Source organism: Pyrus communis, chromosome 13 (assembly GCF_041283825.1).
Source record: "Pyrus communis isolate YQ-2024b chromosome 13, ASM4128382v1, whole genome shotgun sequence".
In the NCBI taxonomy this organism is placed as follows: domain Eukaryota; kingdom Viridiplantae; phylum Streptophyta; class Magnoliopsida; order Rosales; family Rosaceae; genus Pyrus; species Pyrus communis.
This window is the reverse complement of record NC_142577.1, coordinates 26142113-26166508: the sequence shown is the minus strand read 5'-3', so window position 1 is coordinate 26166508 and position 24396 is coordinate 26142113. Positions and strand designations below refer to the sequence as shown.

The 24396-nt window shown below is 35.6% G+C and overlaps 3 protein-coding genes across 3 annotated transcripts; 2 read left to right on the top strand and 1 right to left on the bottom strand.

The window, feature by feature from the left end:
- The first annotated feature begins 1537 nt into the window (after positions 1-1537).
- LOC148692014 (uncharacterized) lies at positions 1538-2184 on the top strand. Its single transcript, XM_088683209.1, has 2 exons — positions 1538-1690; positions 1783-2184. The coding sequence occupies exon 2, from the start codon at positions 1783-1785 to the stop codon at positions 2002-2004; it is 222 nt and encodes a 73-aa protein (XP_088539335.1). The 5' UTR covers positions 1538-1690; the 3' UTR covers positions 2005-2184.
- A 4002-nt stretch (positions 2185-6186) lies between these two features.
- LOC137738053 (RING-H2 finger protein ATL46) lies at positions 6187-7890 on the top strand. Its single transcript, XM_088682295.1, has 2 exons — positions 6187-6338; positions 6961-7890. Exon 2 carries the CDS (start codon positions 6971-6973, stop codon positions 7826-7828), a length of 858 nt encoding a protein of 285 aa, XP_088538421.1. The 5' UTR covers positions 6187-6338; positions 6961-6970; the 3' UTR covers positions 7829-7890.
- A 5172-nt stretch (positions 7891-13062) lies between these two features.
- LOC137737230 (AP-1 complex subunit gamma-2) lies at positions 13063-24000 on the bottom strand. Its single transcript, XM_068476655.2, has 18 exons — positions 23669-24000; positions 21709-22011; positions 21397-21538; positions 20305-20478; positions 19604-19783; positions 18936-19090; positions 18481-18571; positions 18178-18341; positions 17883-17937; positions 17556-17678; positions 17350-17445; positions 16490-16617; positions 16246-16350; positions 15856-16115; positions 14973-15218; positions 14713-14888; positions 14191-14295; positions 13063-13637 (listed from the first exon to the last, which is right to left on the bottom strand). Exons 1-18 carry the CDS (start codon positions 23698-23700, stop codon positions 13542-13544), a joined length of 2631 nt encoding a protein of 876 aa, XP_068332756.2. The 5' UTR covers positions 23701-24000; the 3' UTR covers positions 13063-13541.
- Between the last annotated feature and the right edge of the window lie 396 nt (positions 24001-24396).

Here is a 24396-nt window from a genome sequence, read left to right as displayed (position 1 = left end):
AATTTTCGCCAGCCAACACATTATGGCACAAATTAATTAATTAATTTAGAATAGTGCAATTCATACGCCTATTTTTACCTCTCATAATTTTATTAATTTTATTTAATTCGTTCGATCCAATTGTCAAAACTTGAAAAAAAGATGTGAAATTAAAAATAAGTTTATAGATAGCACTACCCTTAATTTATTATTCTAAATCTTCACATCCCGTGTATACCTAAGATCTCTCCTGGAACCTAGTTTGGACAACGAACTAAAGAAAATGCTAAGAAGATTATATTTTTTAATCATATTTTGTTAATCATATAATATGACGGTTGATGTTGATTTATATATTTAATAATTAAACAAAAAATTCAACAACCAACTATCACATCATATAATTTAAAAAAACAAAATTTAAATAAAAAATCTGTCTAACATTACCTCCAAACTAAATACTAAATTTCTAGTGTGCTGAATTATGAGCCCCAAGATATGGGTGTTCGAGAAATGGGTGACGTGGAGGATTACATCTGGACACGTGTGGGGATGCCAACCGTCGGGATTCGGGGACGAGTACAAGTTTAGAAATCAAAAGGTTATACGTAGTACCTAGAGTGGTGTGGCGAGAGAGATTCTCAAATTCCCTCGTATCACTAATTACATGCAAGTATGTCTAAATTTCTAGCAGCGTAAGGCTTTTTATCACTATATGAGCGTTGTCTGAGAATTTTATGTCCGAGTGAACAAAAGAAATTTTTTCGAGTGTGATCGACATTGGTCTAACTTAATTAGTATTATTAATTTATATGTTATAAGACGACATTGTTGATATACTAACCTAACAAAAATTCTAATCTAGAGTATGGAAAACATCATATGTTCTTCCTTGATGAGTACCAAAAAAGAAATGAAGGGCAAATTTTTTTTCGGAGTTCCAACCACATGATTCACAATTCTCTTAATACTAAATCAATCCATTTTAGTCTTGAGTAGGATAACTAATGCTACATGATGTCAAAATTTTGAGAGATTAACCAACGACTCTTTACTAATTACACTTATATTGTTTCCAACTTAATTACATGTGCAATGAACTAGGTGTGAAATCTTATTACAAAAAACCTTAGTACATCTAAAAATTTAAAAGTTGAATCAAATATTTGTTTCCAACTTTTTTTCTTTAAAAAATGAACTAACTGGTGGCTTCGTCACTACAGTCCATATTTCTGGAGACCAAAAAGACTTACATAGGTGTGTAAATTTTACTAAGCGTGAAATTTTACGACAAACATTCTTGATGCAATTAAAAGTTGAATATAAACCACTATAAAAAAATTTGTATTCTTCCACACGGTATAGTAGTCATATCGAAAACCTAGCTAGAGAGTGGCAGACACGTGTATGGGTCTCTTTGGAGGTAAAGTCTAAAGGGGGTCCCCCCATACTGCAAACGACAACAAAATTGTGTTCGTGAGAGAAAATTCGAAGGTGTCCCTCGGCCCACACACGTCCAAAAAAAAGGCATGAATTGCTCGGCTCACATGGCCCCGTCGTCCTATTTAGTGTTGCCTTCATTTATAGAGCATAGCCTTCAGCCCTCTCCCATCATTCATCATCCCTCTCAATTCTGGTATCAGACTTTCAACGAATCATTCTTTCTCTGGGTTTCTTTGGCAATTTTTGTGTTGCCTTTGCCTTTGTACAGGTAACATTATTTGTACTTGCTAGCAAGATTGGAAACTACCATACATTATGAATAATTTTCATGGCCTGAGAGGTTATTCTTCTTCATCTAAGATGAAGACGATGAAGATGAGGAGGCGGAGGCAGGCGGTGGGAGGTCGTGGCAGAGGAGGCATGTCGATGGTGCAAGTGAAGGTGAAGAAGCTACAAATGTTGATTCCAGGAGGGAGAGGGTTGAAGGCGGACCGGCTTTTTCTTCAAACCGCGGATTATATACTTCAGCTGAGGTTGCAACTTAATGTTTTGCAAGCGCTTTCCAAGATTTACAAGCTATGAGATGAGTCTACTTGTGAATTTGTGATGCCATGCATTTCGATCTTAATCGGTTTTATTAAATTATGTATGATGGTAATTAAATTTGTGTTCGTTCTCCTAATCCTTATAACTATATATTAATTTTCCTCCATGCCTGTTATATATATGTATGGTCTTGATCGAATGCCATTTGGTTCCATATATTGATTTTTTGAAGTAGCTAGGATGTTTTCTAGATAATTATCGAATTTCGTTTCTTCTGTTCTATTGCTGGCCGCAGCTTGTAACATTTCTAGCTAGGGTTTTTCTTTTTAAGATCCTGAGACTTTATTCTAATTACCACGAACTGATGATCCACCTCGCTTGGAATTTAACATAGATTTCCCTGCACGCAATGCTGCAGGTTTGAGGTTTAGGCCAATTCAATCAAAATTTGGAGAGATATATAATTTTCTCATTAAGGGAGGGAGTTTAGCTACCCCAGCTTATTTACTGCGTAATCTCTCCTATGCAACGTACACTAGTGGAAAAATTGGCAAAGCCTGCAGAATTCAACATTTCAATATACACTGTGTTTGTTGCTCAATAGGCATAGATATCATACATGTTAGAATATTCCGATTGTATTGTATCCTGAATAATACGTCTGATACCACCAAAGAGGAACCCACGGATGATCTGCAGCGATTTAATAAGTATAAGCCATAGGTAATCTATGTCTGCGGCGAATAAGGCTGAACTGAATCCGAGTTGAATTCCAGTAGATTGAAACCCCACGATTTTTGAATATTTGTTTTCATCCTTTTCGTAGCTCTCTTTCAAAAATAATATGGGAACCCCAAATCAACTTAATAATTTACATGCTTGGAAGGCTTAAATGATACTGCACTATCATTGCTGCTATGAAGAGTTTGAGCAATTTTTTGAGTGGAACTCGATGGGCGTTTTGAGCGCTTGGATAAGTGAAAATTTAGTGTTACATGTAAGATTTTTTATTTACTACGATTTGGCTAACCTGGACAAGTTTGAGGTTAAATCACAACAACAACGCAATGAAAAGACAGAGAGATGTTGAGGCTATTTTTTGTTCCCTAGACAACAAGTCACTTAGAAGAGTAAACGAACCCAGCATTATATTTACGAATCTTATGAAAGAAACTTCTAAAGCAGTTGGGAAGTTAGTGTCTCTATTTTGGTTGTAATATCCACCACAATTCCTACATTAATTCCTAACTTGGCTTCCATAAGGTCAATTATTTTTTGGAACATCGGCTGAAATGATTGGAGATCAAATCTCAATTGTTGAAATGATTAAAATCAAACATAGACGACGTATTCATCGCATATCAACGAGCTGGTTGTAAAAAATTGATGACATTGCGAACAAATTTTGACAACAGATTGAACTCTAATCATTTTCAGCAAGTAGGATGGGAAAATTGATTATGTGGCCAATTAATTCCCATTATTTTCTATTAACACAACATTCTTAATGAAATTTATAAGGAGGGGCTTCAAGCTTTGGATGCAAGAGGCCAAATATACTGCAACTAACCTAATCTACATCTATTTTTAACTGATCGAAGCAAATTAATTTAAAGTATGTTAGGGTGGAAAATAAAACATTCCTAAAGTGGCCAGCCATGTCTGTAAGGAGCTTTACTTCTACACCATTTGGTGTGTATCTAATCTCTTCATGCAGAATATGTGCTCTACAAAATCTGTGTAACAAAGTAACTCAAGATGAAAAGAAAAAAGTTCCAGTAGGTCACATAAAGTACTCAGTTTCATGGTTTGTACCAGTTAAACAAGTGCTTGGCAGAAAAGATACAACTGCCAGACCAAAGAACGTGGTATTCCATGGCCTACCATCCGAGCTTCGTCATTAACTTCCAGCAATATATGTACAGAACTGAATTCATTGGTTTTCAGATATATACAAGCAACTTCATCTTTCAGTTAGACATAAAACGTAGACCAGGCTTGAGCTTTTGTACATGATTCTAATAATTGCATGAGGTCCACATGGAGAATTTTTTTTTGGCGTGACGGTCGAATCACTGTGTGATTTTACTAATGCACGTGTTATAATATGAATGAGTGAATCAACATATGGCTAAAGGAGGATCAAAATCAATCAATTGGAGAGTGGAGATAACACTCAAATAATCACTTTCCAATCAAAGATAATACCAACTCTGTTCATATGCAATCTCTACGCCAATAATAATTGGTAATAATTCTGCAAAAAAAAAGAGTTGTGAACACCAATGCATTGGCGAAAGCCACTAAAAAACTAACCATGGCAATCCCTGAAAACTCCTCCACATGCAACAGAACCAAGATTTCCTTTAGACAAACCATCTATATTAAGTTAAAATCCAAGTAAACCAAGGAAGAGACCAAATCACATGAAGAATAGTAGGCGCCTTACGAGGAATAGGTCGGATTCTCAGAGAAGAAATGATACGAGGTTCGAAACCTTGAAAGTAACCAAAAACAAACTCGATGTACATTTAATAACACAAGTGATTTTCTAATACTACATAAATCATACTTAAAAACTGTCATTTCATCAATGAAGAGGAATCATTTGCGTCTCTCTATATCTCTCTACATTTACATGTGAGATATCATCAAGCACTCAAATGTATGGGTTTTAATTTTGCGTCTATTTGATTAATTAGTGCGCAGATGCTAATTTCGACAGCACAGAAAATGGAAAATAGGGCAAATATATACATGCAAAAACAATATTAGGTGTCAATTGAAGAAGATGGAGCCGGTTGAAATATCAAGAGATCTTTGACTTACAACACCCATTGGCCATTTTATCAAGTGTCTGCAACAGCTGGCTTCTCTGCTTGTTTTATCCCGTCAGTTTTGGAGGTATATATAGGGAAGACAGTGATTGTGATTTAGCAGCCAGGTCCTATAGACTCTTGTTTGATTTCTTCGGAATAATACTTCAGAATTTATTATTGAGTACTTACTTTTTTTATTTTGTTCAATAATATTAAGGAAATTTTATTTGAATTCATATGCTTTGTTCTTTATTCAACTTAAATTTTAAACGTTAATTATATTTTTTACTCTATTGTATAATTATCATAAAATATAAGATGAAATTAACAATAAAATTAAAATTTATAATTAAACTCACACCCTATAATTAAAACTTACTGTCACTCCTTATTTATCTCATGTATATTACAGCTAAAACTCTAATAGCTCTTATAGAGGAAAAACAAGCTTTACGAAAAAGATCAAATAAGGAAATCTTCCATCAGCATTGGCCTCTGCTACGTTGGGTCTTCGAAAACCCATTTGGAAATTTGAAACTTTACGAAAAAGATCAAATAAAGATGCATTGAAACAATTGATGAAAAAAAAAAAAAAAAAAAAAAACATAAAACTCTATTTCTAGAGAGCAAAAAATTCACTAATTAGTACCTAAATATTATCTTTCAGACAGTTTATTTATTGCTTGGTTTTGTACAATAAGCACTGATTTGTTAGATGCATGATTTTGTTCATTTCAAATTGAAAAAGCTATTAATTAGAAAGACACCTAGTTACGTCTTTCTAGTTGATCTGATACTTGATTGTTCGATTACTAATTTTAATTTGTCACCCACTAATGTCTTTTGCTTCTTTACGTGTTTTAATGTGCAGGGAAGTCGAAAATCAGAATAATATCAATTCATTGTATACCTCCATCATAATAGAAGTATAAACTAAAGTCACACAATGTGATTTACATTCAACTACCATAGATAACGAATTTGACATAAATTTATTCGAATCAAATCAGACAATAGGCAGGTGCATCTAGTGATTGGGCTTTTGAGCCCCATTTCAACTTGCAAGATCCTCAAATTGGACTATCAAAAGTCCATTGACCAAATAATTTTGGACCCACAAAGAAATGGGCACCATCCAATCACAATGGTTGGTAAAAAAGCCAACACAGAGGCAGGGATGCCAAACTTGCACAGTAAAATCGGCAACAAAATCCAAATATCATGTACCAGAAAATTGGCAAAAATCTAAAGAAAACTGGGTCCTTCCATGATTGACACGTACGAGGTCACTGTTCTTATATTTCCAACTGACAATTTTACCCTCGGACTGGCTCCTTTTGTTGCCGCTAACCACACTACCTTCCAACATAAATAAATTAAAACCCCTCCTCAAATCTCAATGTACCCCCCCCCCCCCCGCGCCCAAATCATATTATTTAGGGTTTTTTATTTTATTTTTCATCACCTGCAACACTGTCCAAGTCCAAGACAAGAAGCACATGTCAAAGACTCAAATGGGCTCCGTTAATGGCAGATTTTCCAGTTTTTCAGGTCGGTAAACTGCAAACTGGACAGCTCCTGGCTTCTTTTTTATTTTTATTTTTTTTATATTTTATGTTCTTCAACTTCAACTCCAGTATTTTGGTTGCATTTCTGAACTGAAAATTGAGAAAACACAGAGGTGGTGGTGGTTCTAGAACCAGTGGCAGTAGGTAGACTTCTGAATGGGTCAAAGTTTTTATTTTTCTGCACATTGTTGACTAAATCTGAATTGGGTTTGTTGATATTACAAGAAATAGTGTGCCAGTTGCTTGTTGTGTTGCTTACTTCGAAGTATGAGTTGGATTTGATCTGAATGCAAGCAAGGAATCTGATTCTCTTGGTTTTTACAAAAAGGTGAGAAAGTGTAGGGTGTTTGGTTTCTGAGAAAATCCTAGAATTTGATGGTGAATTTAGTATGCCACTACCCTAAAATGTCTTGGAATCAAGCTCAAATCAGAGAAAGGACTTTGCTTTCCTCTCCAACGTCATCATCCTCTGGGGGTAAAATTAGCCCATCGGTTCTTTTTATCATAATTGTTCTAGCTGTTATATTTTTCGTATCCGGAATCATCCACCTGCTTGTTAGATTTCTCACAAAGCATAGATCTTCATCCATATCTGAATCCAACAGATACCCAGAAATGCCTGGCTCTGAAGATTTCCAGAGACAATTACAGCAGCTCTTCCACCTTCACGATTCCGGCTTAGATCAAGCTTTCATTGATGCTCTCCCTGTGTTCCTTTACAAAGAGATAAAGGGTTTGAAAGAACCATTTGATTGTCCAGTTTGTCTCTGTGAGTTTTGTGAGAAGGATCAGCTGAGATTGCTCCCAGCTTGCAGTCATGCTTTTCACATTGATTGCATCGACACATGGTTGCTGTCTAATTCGACTTGCCCTCTTTGTAGAGGAACCCTCTACACGCCAGGGGTTGCTATCGAAAATCCGGTTTTCGATTTTGATGATCTGATCGAACAAGATGGTTCTTTGGGAAATGGAGGAAATGGGGTTGGTCAAAAGTCTGCAGAGAATGAGATTGCTGGTGAGAAGAAGTTGTTTTCTGTGAGACTAGGGAAATTTAGAAGCACAAATGAGGAGGGAGGTGGTGGTGGAGGAGGAGGAGGAGGAGGAGAGAGAGTAGAGGGAGAAACCAGCAGCAGCAATTTGGATGCAAGGAGATGTTACTCCATGGGATCGTACCAATATGTGGTTGCAGATTTGGAGTTGCAGGTGGCTTTGAGGCCCAAAAGGGCAGGTGATAGTGTGAGGCTTGTGAGAGGGAGAGGTGGACAAAATGGGAATTCTACTAATTACAGTGTTGGAGGTGGAGATGCTGAAGGGAAGAAAATTAACAGTGCAAGTAAAGGTGAAAGCTTTTCTGTGTCTAAGATTTGGATGTGGCCCAAGAAGGGTAAATTTCCAAATTCTGCAGAAACCCATGTGGGTAATTCCTCTGTTACTGTGGGTTTGCCATGGAGTGATAGGTCTCAGGGTGCATGATGAACTTTCTCACTGTAATATGTATTTTTCTTTTCCATATATCAATAATATCTACTTTTACATTTTTTTTGTTCAAAAAAGGAGTCTTGGCTTTTGCTTTTCTTCCAAAATTTCATGCCTTCACTGCCGTGCTGCTGCAGAAGCACTTTATCTTTTCAGTAAAATTCGATGCAGATGTGAGACTTTGAGAAATTCTTTTACTTTACCTTAAACTTTAGCCTTACGCTGGGGTTCATTTTAGCATTTTCTTGTAGCACTCATCGCATGGAAAGATGGGGATATATACTCTCATCATGTGACGGCTGGAAGGGTTATATTCCTATCACGGCCAGGTATTTCTCGTAACGTTGATAATGCATTGTAAAAATGTGAAACCCTACCTTCCAAGTTCCATGCATTTGAAACGGATAAGTATTGTCTGCCCTTCCACTTCCGGTGTCTTTTTGTTTTATATGGTCACGGTTAAGCCACGTCAATATTTTATATTATTTTTTTTATAGAGCTAATAAGACAAAAATGAATAGTAATATAAAATGTTGACGTGGCTTAACTGTGATCACACAAACAAGAGGGCACGAGAGGGCACCGGAAGTGGGATGGCTGATAATCCTTGTCTATTTGAAACAGTCATTTCTTCCAAAGTATGGGGTCTTATCAAACCATGCGATGTCTCTATACACAGAAAAAGAAGAAGCCGAAGCCTTTTTACATGCATTACTTGGTTTGTAGGAAATATAAAGGGAATTCATATCAAAAGTGTTGGTTTTTGGCTGCTTTGGGTGTCTCTAGAATATATTTCTTTTTCCTTCTTTTTTGGAAAATTCCATTCTTTTCTCTTCTTTAGATCCAGCTGTGAAATCTTTTTGTAAGAAGGATATATGGTTTGTTTAGAAGTGTTTTTATAATGACTGAAACTGCTTTTATAAATAAATAAAAAAAAAAAAGGGATTCTAAAAGCACTTGAACTACTTTTTCAAAAATCACTTGCATTTCTATTAAGAATTGGTTCAAAAAATATTTTTATTAATAATTTTAAAAACACTTTCAAACGAGATGATAGATATAATAGTGATGGTAGTGGTGGTGGGATCGTGAAAAAGGGGTATGAGGGACTCTTGTGGTTTTGATGACCGATGAAGGTGTGCCTGCTAGGATTGAAACGTTGACAAGAACAAGTGAAGGGTGGGGTCATAAACCATAATGTGCTAAGACGAGTTCACACGTATTCGTGGGTTGATCTTGGCCGTTCTTGGTTTTCGTTTTTTACAAATATGAATGGTTAAGATCAACTCACACAGTTGCAATTGATCTTAATATTTTCTTGTGCCCTTCTACGAATCTAACAATGTGACCATCCTTAGGGAAGTCTTGTACCATTAAACAATGGGAACTTTAATTAAAAGTTCAATGTACTGTTCAGTTTAAAGAAAAACTATATTTTTATACTGAAAAGTCAATCATGGTACTATTCATTTTACCCTTTATTTTGTCCTTATCGTTAAAACTCAAAGTTTTTAAACATTTTTCATTAGTTTTCCTTTCAACAATTTAGGCTTAACCATTGCTTGTATTTTCCTAGGAAATACTTAATTTTTTAAAATGTACATAGGATGAATTAGATAACTAAATGACTAGCACAATTCCTCTGCCTCCTTACTCTTAAAAGTAGGGGTGGTTCGTTATGGGATACCGAACCGAAACTAGTATCCTGAATCCCAAACTGAAAATTTTCAAGACGGGAATTTGATTACCAATCCCAAACCAAATTTTCGGGAATCCCGAAATATTTTCGGGACAAATCGGGAATCCCAAATTAAAATGTGAAATTATGATTTATTCTTCAAATATATAATTCAAGAACACATTCATGAACTAGGAATGTCATTTCATTCACACTACCATTTAATCGAACATTGGCATGACTGACTGTTTTTATCAGTGTCAAAATTCAAATTAATTAAACCATTTTGGCAATCTGTTGAGAGACAAAAGAATCAAGCCTTCTGAAATCATCAGCCATGACAACAACAATAATAAAATCCAAATGAATATCAAACAGAACATGAAAAATATGCAAGGTGTAGGGCATTCCAGGTTGTAAAGCATGAATTAGAAACTACTAGCATCAATTATAAAAGAATAATATATATAATATATATTTTCAGTTTGGTATGGGATTCCCAAAATATTGAGAAGCCAATCCCGAATCCCGTACCGAAATTTCGGGATCGGTTCGGGATAGCATCCCGAAAATTTCAGGAATTTCGGTTTGGGAAATTTTTGGTTTGGGATCGGAAATTTTTCGGTTCGATTTGGGATTTTCGGGAATTTTTTCCACCCCTACTTAAAAGTCTTAAATTTGAAACCCCATAAATTAGAATAATCTTAAATATTGTATTGTCGAAAAATGAGCTGAGTTTTTTTTTTTTTTTTTTTTTTTGTCAAACGAAAGATTTTGTTAGATTAGCAACCGACGGAGTTCGAACTCACATCGTTATGTAAGAGCTCAACTCTTTTCCATCACCGTGGTAAAGAGCCACTTGCGGAAAATGAGCTGAGTTGGGTGAAAAGGAAAGAACTTGTGATTTTCTATTATTTTGGTAAACAAAGAGCTTGGGATTAATAAAATAGAATGCCCGATATTAAGAAAAACTCTTTCGTCGGAACATCAGACAAGACCAAAAGAGAGAGATGAGTCAAATAATGGCGCATGGGTGAGCCTCAATTTTGGAGGGGTGAGTCATGTGAGTTTTCTGAAGTGTGTACGTTAAGAAACCGATGATCTAGACAGCAGATACTAGAATTTCTCTGATATTAATAAAGGGTAGAGCCCTTGAAGTGAGAGGGAACCACTGGATGTGAAGGTGGGTTTGGTTAGAGATGATGATATTGTAGCCCCAAGTTCATGATTTTGATTTGCATACTTTGTGATGTTGCAAAGCGCCACGAAACGGGCATAAAAAATGGAATATGATGGCATCGGTTGTCGGTGATAATCTTTCTTGTGATGCCGATAATAACAACTCCACGAGATACAAAGTCAACAGACATGAACAGATAAATATCGTCATCAGTTCAGTGAGGGAATAGGTAATAGGTAATAGGTAACAGGTCATAGGTGGCGTTTGAAATTTATGGGGATTTGAAAGAATCCAAGGGATTAAGGCCCTTCCACTTCCATGTGTTTGGTTCTAAATATATGATTGAATAATTGCTATGATTGCAATTTTGCTACGTTTACGTTACCAAATATAGGGGTGGGCATAAAAACCGCCAAACCGCAAAACCGCATCGAACCGTAAGAAAAAAAACCGAAAAAAACCGTGTTGACCGGAAAAGTCAACTTTGAGTGAAAAACCGAACCGAACCGTTCAAACCGGTTCCGGTTCCGGTTTCGAATGACCAAGAACCGGCCGAACCGAACCGAACCGTTTTATTAATAATAAATAAATAAATTATATACACACACATGTCATGGTATAATAGGTTGAAAAATAGGTTGAAAAATTGTGTACAGGAGCTGCTGCTTCTTGCTTGCTCTCTGAAGTCTGAAAACTTGCAATTTGTTTCATCATTTTTTTGTTTGTTGACTGATTAACCAGTGCATATGTATTTTAGTTGTCTCTTTTTGTTGACTTGGTGCCACTACCAAAGACATCTGCATTAAAAAAGATGTGTTGTATGCAACTTTATGTAATCAGTTTTAGAAGATGTATTTGAATGCATAATGATTTGGTGTTCAAATAATTTATTATTAGGAACCGTAAACCGGCAAGAACCGAATCGGAACCGGTGTAGACCGAACCGTAATGTTCTAGTCATAAATTTAAGTGGAACCACACCGAATCGAACCGTTAATATATTTCGGTTCCGGTTCCAATTTAGGGGTGGAACCGCACCGAACCGCACCGTGCCCACCCCTAACCAAATATCTATTAATTTGACCAAGTAGTATTCAACTAAAAGTGAGAGATGATCTTCGTCGAATTCTCATTGTGAATAAGAATTCTAGGAATCTTTTAATTAAATCTGTTTATCATATGTTATGTAATAATTTTCGTCAGATACTGTTTATATTTAATTTTAAATAAAAAATTTATAATAATTTATGATCGCATAATATATGATGATCAGATGTAATATGAGAATTCTAGAAATCCTCACAAAAGGATCCGGCGAGTTTCCTCACTATTCAAAAGTTATGATTACCAGGATTGAGTAAACAATGACACGTGCCCGATGCAAAGTGGGTCAATGGGATCAACCAGCAGCTGCAAGTCTAGGAGAAAGATATATATGAGGAGAGGAGAATATTTGGCTTTTTATATTTAAGGTCTTTTCTGTTTTACCCGCCCAACGTCATTTTTTCAATAGGTTGAATCATTCAAAACCCAGAATTTCAACACTTGATCACATCGATAGTTAAGACTGAACTTTCGTCTTCAAACGACTTAACATGCCAACACCTCGAAACTCTGTTTTCGAAAGGTTGTTAAAACCTAAGAAACAAAGCAACTTGTACCATAAGTCATAACCTGCATCTAATCACACTTCATTTTCAAGGAATATTTTTGTACGCCATTATAATTATAGTGTATGTTCATCATGCATCTAATCATCGTGTTTTTTACTTGACTCTAGTTAACTTTCCTATTAAATGTTAATTTTTTGGATTTTGAAAAAATTTAACTAAAGTTAAATGAAATGACACGTAACAAATGATAAGTGTATGATAAACATACAACATAGTTTATGATTGTGAGTAAAAATGCTCCCTTTTCTTCTGCACAAGCTAAAAGCACCATTAGAACACCAAAAACATTTTTGGTAAACATAGACAGAAGCACTTTTGAGATAAAAAGCTTTTTATTATTTTATTATTTTATTATTTTAAAAACACTTCTACACACAGACCATTTCAATATCACTGCGGTATGTAACCCTGCATTTATCTCTAGTTACATAGCTTTACTAGCCAACTTAGGAAATCAACCGAAGAATGGTAATTATTCCTCTTGACAATTTAAATATAAATGAAATAAAAGGATTAAATTAACAAATGGTACTGCTATTCACACGTCTCTTTTTTACCTTCCAACACCTTTGTTAATTTATGTCTATTGAATCATCTTCAATTCAATCAACCCGACAGCCGAAAATTAAGAATGATGTGTGAGAAGTAAAAACAAGTACGTAGACAACACCGACCTTAACAAATGGAGTACAATAGAAAAGAAACAAGAAGCAAAATCAGCTTTCATTAATGACACTGTTTAAGATTGTTACATTTAAAGCGATATATAGAATATATAAACTGATTTTGTTGTTAAAAAGCAACATATGATCTCAAACAATAACGCTAATCGAGAGCAAATCCAAACTAACAAAAAAAATATATAAGCAGGAACAGCACCTCAAGATCTCGACGTAAGAAACCATAGCTCCCTCCTCTCGTGCATCAAAAGCAAAATTTAATTCCCACAATTTCGTACAAGAATAATTTGTACTAATGTACATAAAACCTCCTACAAGGGGATGGGAACGGGCGACGTACCGAGCCACTCGATAAAACCCCGCTCCGAAGAAAAATCATTCCCGATTGCCACAGAACATGCCACCCCAAACAGAGCAAATGAACAAAAGGGAAACACTGCACCGACATCACGGTCTGTTTGAATCTCTGTCTTTACCCATCTATGCAAACTACTCAACCTCATAAACCCGGGGGAAATTTACTGATTTGTCCTTCCTCCAAGACATCTTTGTTGTTCATCTTGTAAGCTATCCGTATGCGCATGACAAGGGATTTCTGAAAAGATGTGAATTTTCTTAACATCCACCAAACAATGAAGGTGATAAAAAGAAATAAACCGTAGCTCTTACGTTAAGGATCTACGTCCCCAACTCAGTGTCGTTGGACTAAACTTGTTGGGTTGAGGTTACTAAAATACAGCACGGGTTCCAAACATACATATAAACCATACAACATTGTGTTCTAGATATCAAAATATAGGGAGGTGATCCAACGGGGCCTAACGTAAGCAAAGGATTTACTCAATGATTGCATTTCAACCATTAATGTCAAAACAGCTCCATGATCCCTACAATTTTTACTATATGTCATGCTGTACTACATTTATGGTCAGCTCCTACGGATGACTGGCTCTATCTGGTACATGCATCTCATAATACAAGGAATGGAAGGGGATGGATGGAACAAAGGAAAAAGCACAACTAAACAACAACAAAATTTTGGGTAGCCGCTGGTAACTCTCAAAAGGTGGAAAGGAATGAAAAGAATTAACATGAAATGAATTGCTTTCGCTTTCTCATGACATGCAGCAGTCAAATTCAGAACATACCTTTCCATGTTGGCTGTTGGTAACTCTCAAAGTTTGTGTGACGGACCCATTACCACTTGCAGGCAAAGTATTGCTACTAGCTGGTTCTAAGTGCAATTGAAGAAACTGCAAATTGGAAGCACATAAAAAAAAATCAGAACAGCAAGTTGAAATTAACAACAAATAAACAGAATCCATGAGAACATTAAAGGCTTCAACTAAAAATCGTGCGCAAACTTTCAATGGTTACCATACCATCAGAGGAGTACAACAACAAAGCACAAAAGAATTTTGTGCGTACGATGTGGGAATCTATATAGGACCACTCGGGTTTCATTCATGACTGAATTTACTAGCACACAGAGTTTCTCTTTTTTTATTTTCGGATACACTTAAGGCAAGGTTCAAGTTTTCAAGTTCTGTGAATTCTAGAAGAGACATTCAACTTTGCATCTAAACTACATGAGAATGGGAAATCCCATTGAAAACAGACAACCTAAAAGAAAGAACAGTTACAGCATAGATTTAAGTAACCAAAATCACCTTTGGAACAGCTGCCTGAAAAATAAAATCTGTATAGACATTAGCGGACAAATTCGTGAATGTAGCCTCAATCACTGTTGTTTGTGGATTTCCAGGCTGCTTTGAGAAGTTGAAAACCATCCTTAAGTTGCTGCTTTCAAATGCCACTAAAGATGGATAAGCTGTGCCATTGTTTTCTGCTTATTTAAAAAATAAGACTATCACGAAATAAACCCAATCATATCTAAAAAATAAACTTTTCCGGGTTGATAAAATTTTACCATGTTTTGGGGTGCTAGCAGCAAAGCCATCCAACAAATCAATCACAGGGGCAGCTCCCGCAGAAGAAGTGGCTTGTATTGAATTTGAAGACGGAGATGCTAGTCCTAATGGTGAAACAGGTGTTTTGTTTCCTTGACTGGAGGATAACATGTCTGGCAGAGATGAGCTGCTTTGTGTAGGCGAACCAATAGACAAGAGATCCAGTAGAACATCGGTGCCATTATTATTTGGAGAATGATTTACACCTAACAGAATAACAAGCAATACATGGATTGAGAATTGAGAAAAGAGACATAATGCAAATACTTTTTCTTCTTTCCCTTTTGTCTATAGGTATATCTATATAAAGCAACACCAAAACAATTGAAGTCCCATATAAATTATTCCTTGTATCACCACAGCAAGAAACAGATTCAATTTAAGACGAAGAATATTACAGTTAACTATGGGTTGCTGGGAGGCACTACCCTTCATAAGTTCATAAGGTTTTCTTACATCATTCATAGGACTAAATCAAAATTTCAAAGACAAGCACGGACCAGAGAGAGGTTTGGTAGAATTAAGTATTTCATTTCAATGCACTACGATGCTCAAAAATAAAATAACTAGTTATGGGATATGACTTCAGATTCAAAGTAGAGAGTTGAAAGCACTACCTAACCCATGCCCACAAAACTAGTTATGGGATATTATATCAGATTAAATTTAGGTTTTACATATACCCCAACTTAGCCGATGTACCAAAACCTTTTATATTTTACCACTTGCTAACATTTTGGCTAAACATAATATAAGATGCTCCATGTAATGATGACGAATCAGGATAGTGGTTCAGTTAAATACTTCTGGCCCATAAAGTGACATTATCTTTTCCAAACTAACCAGATTGTTTAGAAGCTGGTGCCAAATCAACACCAAGAAGATCATGAAGCAAATCACCACCAGAGGAGCTAGGTGCTGGCACATCATCTGAAACTAGATCAAGTAGATCCACAAGAGGAGCTGCAGAAGGTTTGGCAACTCCATTTGGTAGATTGATTGAAGCACCAACAGGAGAAGAAACAGTAGATTGCATTGAACCAGCCTTCTTTCCGATGAAAGTTGCCTCATCCAAAACTGGCATCCTTTCAACAAGTGTAGATCTGCACAAACTCATTGTCAGATTTCATGTTTAACGGAAGGGCTGCTGGAGCATGGTGAGAAGAGGGAGAAAGAGCAGAACATAGATTATGCTGTTACAAAAAATAGTTCTAACTTCTTAAACCTGGATACCTAATGTTCTGATGCTTTGCAATAATAGAGTTCAATTCAATGGATCTTTGCTGCAATTCAAGGACAAGGCTTCCTTTGTATTGAACAACTATTTCCTTGATCCTCCTACATAAGTCATTCAGATAACAATCATGCTTTGTGTCATAAAGGAAAATAAGATTAAAATATTAAACGCCATGTCACATCATTTGGGAAATTTGATAAACAGTTGAACATAATTTTTTATAAAGAAAAAAAAACATACTCTGAACAAGATGGGAAACGTGAAGATAGTTTCAACAGAGCAATCAAACCCATTGATTTGGTAGTTAGATCCGAGGTATGATGCTTGATTGCAACTTCTATGACATCCACAGCATCAGACTCTGTAACCTGTTTAACAGATAAAGTAATTTGTCAGGAAACTTTGTTAAAAATTCCAAGAATTATAAAACATTTCTTTTGCAATTTTTAAATTTTTTTTTTTTCAGTTCTTTAAAAATCGGTTCAAAAAATGAAAGTTTTTTTTCTGGGAGAACCAAAAGGGCATTTCCCATTTTTATAGGAACTTCTGTACCAGAAACAATGGTATCTCCAATTGGAAGAAACATAAAAGCATGCAAACTAATAGGACCCCAATTCCCTACCACCAACTTTTACTACCAACTAAAAATTTGAGTCTTCAATCAAATATGAAGTGTTTCACTATGCCATAACTTCAAATCAGAAAATGGCTAATATTCATTTAGATATTTTAATGTTCTAGCCTTGAAAAGATAAACAAACACTTTGCAGAAAATATCTAAATTAATAGCCATTTTCTGATTTGAAGTGATGGCTAGAACATTAAATATAATCATAGATCTTGAACCACTGTTCCAACTTATGAAAACAGCGCAGTCTTTGATTAATTTTATGCTAATGCAAGAAAGATGACTTCAGAAAAGTTTTAAATAAATAAAAGACAGCTCCGCTACTAAAAGCTCATATATTGGGCATACAAGGGCATGCACAGATTCTTTATGCTTTTCATGTTAAAATAAATAACAATTGCTAAATGCAGGTGCTGCATGTAACTTTATACAATTAAAAGATGAATGAAACACATGGAAAGGGTGCACTCACTATTATTGGGTCCTCTATATCGAGCATGCCAACATTGTTAACCAACATGTCACCGTATTCTCCAATGCACCAAATTGCTACTCGAACAAGACTTTCCTGTATAAAATATTACACTCAAAAACATCAATGACATGCAACCTGGATACTCGAGATAATAGGGATTTTAAAATTGATAATTAATCCTATCAAAGCAAGACAATGATCACCTGTTCAGCTGATAATTGGAATGCTCGGTATAATGCCCTAACTGTATATCCATGGAGATCAGAAGCATTGCTAATCACAACAATAAGTGCGTGCCATACTTCATCTTTTACAAAATTTCCAGCCTACTAAGCATAACATAAAGATCAGTACTTCTTTGAAACAAAATCCCAGTTCAGTATTTAAAGAAATAAAAGTAGAAATGACCATCAAGTAAATGAAGAAATTCAACAAGCAGACATTAGGTATAACATGCCAAAAACATGTGCAAGATACAAGACCAGCACAAATACAACTTAATACTGACAACACTTCATTTGGATTTATACCTCAGAGAGAACCTTGAGCATCTGGTCAATGTACCAAATCTTCTCAGGGGAAAACCTAAATCATGAGAGGTGAATGTACATTAAATAATAGTTGCTAAAATAAAAATGCGATAAAATGCTGAACCTTGTCGTTGTAAAATAATCTTACAATACGGAGCAGCATCACGACCCTACCCTTCCCCCAATAGTCAATGAGCTCTTTCGCTAAATTTAAAAAGAAAAAACAACCCACTCTAAATTTAAACTGCATAAGTTTTTCTTCTATGATTTTGTCTGACTAAAGTGCATATCTTACTTTGTAACAATGGAGCAAATTTTCGCAGTAAGATCTCCCTTGAATTCTTCATCACTGACTTCCAAATAGTCAATAAGCTCTTTTGTTAGAGGTTTCACATTGCTCTCATTCACAAGCACATAAACAAGCTCAAGGGCTCTTTTCCGAATTGAGGCATCTGAATCCTGAAGGAACATTCAAGTCACAAGATTTTCAAGTGGTACATTAGTCCTAAAGAAAAGTTGAAAAATAAGGCATTTGAGTCAACAATTATTGGAAAAAGAGGCCTTCTTAATTCTCATAAAACATGAGCAAACAATATACCTTTACACATTCCAAGATAGTTGCCCGATGCCTCTGCACAGCTTGTGCGTCAACTGTAATAGCCTTCATCAGCATGTTTAATGCAACATATCTGGAAGGAATAAAATAAAATTTCAATGAAATAACAAAACAGGAAAACAGCTAAGCAAGAACATAATAAAGTCAAATGATCACAAAGCTTCAGTATTGGTTTGTCACATTTATCCGAAACAGTAAGCAATTCAGGGTTAATTGGACAAACCAAGTTGAGAACCCCAATGCACTAAAGTATAATGTCTAAAAAATTGCCAAAGTTGGAAAAATTCAACACTGATATGGTAGCAGACAATAAAACATTGTCCAAGTTGAAGTATCACAAAAGACCTGATATTGTTGTCATGATTTGATAAGAAGGGTAAAAACTGATATGGTGACAGAACTAAAGCTTTGCATAAGTTAAGGTATCATAAAAGGACCTGATATTGTTGTCACGATTTGATAAGAATCTTCCCAAGATATTGATGGCAAGCACACGTAAGCCACCACTATCTTCAATGCTCATGATAGTTTCAACACATTCATATAGGATTGCATTTCCTGCATTCTTGTTTGACTCGGTTTTTGTTGCCACCTAGGAAAAAATGAGAGTCAACTTTAGAAAGAAAATCACAGAATAATTCAAATTACGAAACACAATGGTAACAAAGTTAATAGTTTTGGGAATATTCTTGTTGGAGTTTTTCTTTCGTAGGTAATGTCGAAGTTGAAATATTTTTACAACATTAATAACTACAGATTAATAGTTACACAATGGAAAAGATATTGCAGAAACATCAGCTTATTATATGGCAATAGATATTGCAGAAACATGGACTAAATGCATGTGATAGTATTTCCTCAGTTCTCACAGCCCGAATTCAATACTGAAAAATTAGCTACGATATGCTAGTTGTGACTAGTGAGGGTTTTTTTTTTCCCCCCTTTTCCTCTTGCTTTCCTTTAATCCTTTATTATCATCAACACAAGAGGTTGAAAATTTTCTTTTGAAGGTACGAAATCTTTTTACAGCAGTAATAACTAAAGATTAATAGCTTGCAATGGCTAATAGCAAAGATGGCATGAAATAAACTCTGTAGCAACTTACCTGGGCAAGTATGTCATTCATACATTCACTAGCATCTGCATCTCCTTGGCCCAACACACGTAAAAGCTTTAGCAATCTAATATGTAGGAAAGGATCCGCAATCCCAGCAATGTCATACTCAGGGGCATATGGACTATTCACTACATCCTTAAGTGTCTTAACCAAGCCCTCGGTGCACTTCTGCATTAACAATTAGTTCAAGTTATTAGAAAACAACACATTTTTCCCCTTTTCAGGTTAACTTTTCAAAAGTTCCTTAAAACAACACTTTCAAATTAAAATAATAAACAACTCTATATAGGAGCATCCATTACACATAAAGTGCTAAAGTCCATATGTTCTAGATTAACCATAGTTCATCATACAAAATTTAGATCTGCTACAATAATCCTGAAAGTAGAACCAGTACTGTAGCGCAATAAGAACTGGTCAATTGTAAAGCTAAATTATCTTGCTCAAGGAATCAACATGAAAACGATATTTGTAGTTGTATGCATACTAGCCAGTATGAACACTGTACAACTTACAATAAGGCATGAGAAACAGCCTATTAGTTAACATAGCAAAATTAATCCCAATTATAACAATCATATTGCATAAGAACACCATTTCTGAGTTGTCTCTTTTTAAGTTGTATAGAAGATCCATTATAGGCCATAGTCAAGTTACCTTTCTGAAATATTCAAGGGTAGTCAAGTTACCTTTCTGAAATATTCAAGGGCTTCTTCACTGACTTTACAAAGATCTGTACAAAGTTGAACCCCTGTTATTAAAACACCATGATGCTTTTCTTTAAGTAACGTAGCAGCAGGATTAATGAAATTTTCAGCCAGCTCAGGGACTTTCTTTATAATCCTTATAGAGCACAATGCTGCCTACATTTAACAGGAGGGTAGTCAGTTCAAAATAAGAGAAAAAACTGATAAATGAAACATAAGGAATCCAGGAAAGAAATAAGAAGAAAAAATGCCAAATTACCAAACACAATTTGAGGGAAAAAAAACAAGTGTAATTTTTCCCCAACAAGATCAAATGTCAAATTTCTACACTTTGACGGTTTTTGCTCTTCACAATGAAAGGGAAGCCACCAGAAAAAGATGATATGTACAACAAATTTAACATTGGCAATTAGGAATCAAACTGCATGAGAAATTCTAACTTACATATAAGTATTAATACAGCTTCAGACAATTCCATTTTAGGTGCAAAGAGACGGACCAAAAATTTGTCAAAACATGTTCCAAAAGCAGACCAATGCAACAAAAAGGTTGGTTTGTGCAGAAACTCAATGACCAGATAGCTCAAGTGTTTGCGGACCATAACAACTACTATAAGACATTAACTAAATATGTAGCAGATATTCATAAGAGGACATTTAGTTTTATTCCTGAACAAAACAATATGTAAGAAATTTAGCCATGTGTATAATAAACAGTGCAGAATCTTGGCATTGTTCAAGGAATGAACTTTGAAGATTAAATCATATGATATATTTTTTGCGTCTAGTTATGAAATAATTTGATAAGGAAACCATGTCATGGTTTCCAGGCCAGTACCCATTAACTATACATTTTTATAAAAGAAAGTTTAATAAAAAGGACACTCAAAGAAGGTCATTGTCAACACTTTCCGGAATGGTAAAATTAATCTCAACTCTCAAGGCTTAAAATAATTATAGCTCTTCCTTCTCCCTTCCATATTTTCCAATCTTGTGAGATTAACATATGATGCCATACGCAAGTTCCAAAAACAACAAAATCTTGGCCGGATGAAAATATATTAGTAAAACTCACCTTTTTTCGGATATTTGGATCTCGAAATTGCAGCAACCTTTCCACTTCTGGTGCAAGATCACGAGCCATTTCGGCTGAACAAATATTTCCCAGAGCACAAAGAGCAAGTCCCACAATATATTGGTTGGTGTGATTGAGATCTCTGCATATAAGTTAAGGTTGCTACAAGGAAACATAAATTTACACTATCTTGTGTGCTTGTGAAAGTATTGTATCTTTGACAAACTTATTAATTGATATTAAAGCAGGGGAAAAGCAGATCAGAGTGAGCAATGCTTTTTCTAATGAAATAGTCATCTAAGAGGTGGATACTGTTTCAATGAGTTTGTGACCAACATCAGAACTTCTTGTCTTTCATCAAGAAGCAGCATGAGGCCAAGATACCCTATTCTCTTCTCAGGAAAACCAACAGATGCAATCAATTTCAGGCACTCCATTTGACCAAAATGTGTGGGATAACCCAGCATGTGGATGAACATGAGTTTAGCAAGGTTACGATGTCTGTAGTCATGATCATTTTCGTTTATGGATGCACGAATAGCAGCACACTCTTTTCTTACAACAGCACGTTCCTCTGCCGCAGTTTTGCAAGCACGTATAGCCCGAATCATGTCCCTGCATATAAACAATACATAACATATTACACGTGTGATTAGGTCAACAATTATGCATGTCAATCATCTTGGGTGAAAGAAAATATACTAACAAGGTGATAACTATTTAGAATTTACTCAGGTACATCATTCCTAACAATATGAAGTGCCTTTAACAAAATTCATGGAAAAATATTCAAAACTAGAAAAATAAATGCTATGATTTGGAAACTATATAGGTTGTGAAATCCCAAAAGTGACTTGAATATTTGAAATCACTTCATTTTCCATCCAATCCCAGTTTCTAAGAGGAATGAGAAGATTTGACACATTGTAAATTACATACTTCAACATTGTGCCTTCATGGCCTAAGGGCCATTAACTTCAGCTGACTGTTAGGTTCCAATTCTTTCAAGCTTTCTATTGAACTAATCTATAATGAAAGTAAGATCATAATGACTATTGTTTAGTAAAGAAAGATAAGATGGAATCTGACATACGTTTGAACTCTGACATCGCAATTTGTCTTTTTTTTTTCCTAGAATCTTTCAAAGATCATGTAGAAACTTCAACGGCTAATATGTGCCAACTTGCTTAGCTAATACTATTGACATTACTTTAGGATTGCAAACCTAATTCAGAACAGTAAATAGTTCCCTAGTGGCAGCTAATCACCCTTCCAAGCACTTGGCAAGCATTCAAAATCACAAACCCACTATGGTGACACTAAATTGAACCATCAGAATACCAGGGAATCCCTCTATCAAGGTACATCATGCTTCATGAGTCTCTGACCATGTTAAGAGGTACCACAGTTTGCTAATAATGTGAACTTCCAACATAAAAATCAGGTTCACTCTTTCTAAGCGGCAGAAATGACAAAAAGGTAAAAGTCTTAGAACTTAGCTGAGCTGTGAAATGTTCAAGATTGTCTCAAAATACAAAAACCTTGATCTGCCCGATGTATCCTTTTACTCAAAAGTCATATCTATGCACTGACAAAGCAGAGAGCCAAAACACACCACTCCGCAAGAAGAACCTACAGCCACAATGCCAAACACCTTGAATGTACATATATCCCAATCATACTCAAGAGTAGAACTATGCTTCCCTGACATAGAGTTTTCACTAAACCAACTCGGACAATCGCCTTGTCAACACCTTTGCTCCTTTCTAAGAATCTTGACAATAACAAACCCGACACTTCTACACCTTCTGAGGAATTCTTAAGAACTATAGATTAGGTATTCTCCTTCCATAGAAGCAAACACCAGCCTATGATGCCGCAAACCAATTACACACCTAAAGAACAATGCAATTAGCTACGTACTGTACAAGCCCACACATTCCAACGTTTACTTAGGTAAATTAAACTACCACCCCCTGATGAAGCAACGAAACCCGACACGCATTTCGCAATAAAAGCAGCTCCAACTACTTGGACCAAACGTACTAAAACTGATAGATCATAGAATCGAATCATAAACCAGTAATTTCAACTACAATGCACTCCTAACTACACAATTACACTGCGGCGACGGAAAATCTTCCCGAATCTCAAAAAATAGCAATGAAAACAAACCAAATTTTACAAAATTAAAATACGTACGTATTCACATATGAATTTCAACAAGTAATCTGACAATTGGGAAATGAGCAAGGGTTTTGTGGATTGTTACCTCAGGCGCGTACCGGACGAGAAGGGATTCATGATTGGGTCCGTGGTTGAAGCTCCGCGAAAGCTCAATCGGATCCGCAAATGGGAGGCAAACCTAGCAGCAGCGGCGATCAATCAACTGATTCGGGCGGCAAATTGGATGGTTCGAATTCGGAATCCGAGATCCGAATACGTTACCGGAGAGATCTGGGTTAGAAAGTGTAGAGAGAGAGAGAGAGGAGAGATTTGGATCTGAGAGAGAGTATTGTGTTTTGAGTTTCTCTCTTTTCTTTTGTTTCAGGGTCCCTTCCTTCCATTTACGATGAAAATGCTCCTTTTTGGTCTTTGTAAAACAGAAAAATAATAAAATAAAATGAAAAATATGCATCCAAAATAATTATCTCTATAAAAAAATTAATATAAAATATTTATATGATACAACTGTAATCACATAAAATATGAGAAGATAAAAATGACACCCAAACACGAGCGCACTGCCTCCTACAAAATCGGCACATAAATTCTCTATGAGTGGTGATTGAGTTACCCGCTGTTGTGAGTTGGATGGGTCCACCCTTGCCATTGGTATATTCTTTAATCCTTTATATTTTTTTGGGTAAATTTCATTACAGGTAGTTTAAAGTCTACATTTGTTTGGTTGGTTGAGCATTTTAGCAGAGCTTGTGATCACTCGTTCCTCGTTTGTCTTAGGAAGGATATTATATTCACTTTGCAATTGCATCATCACGT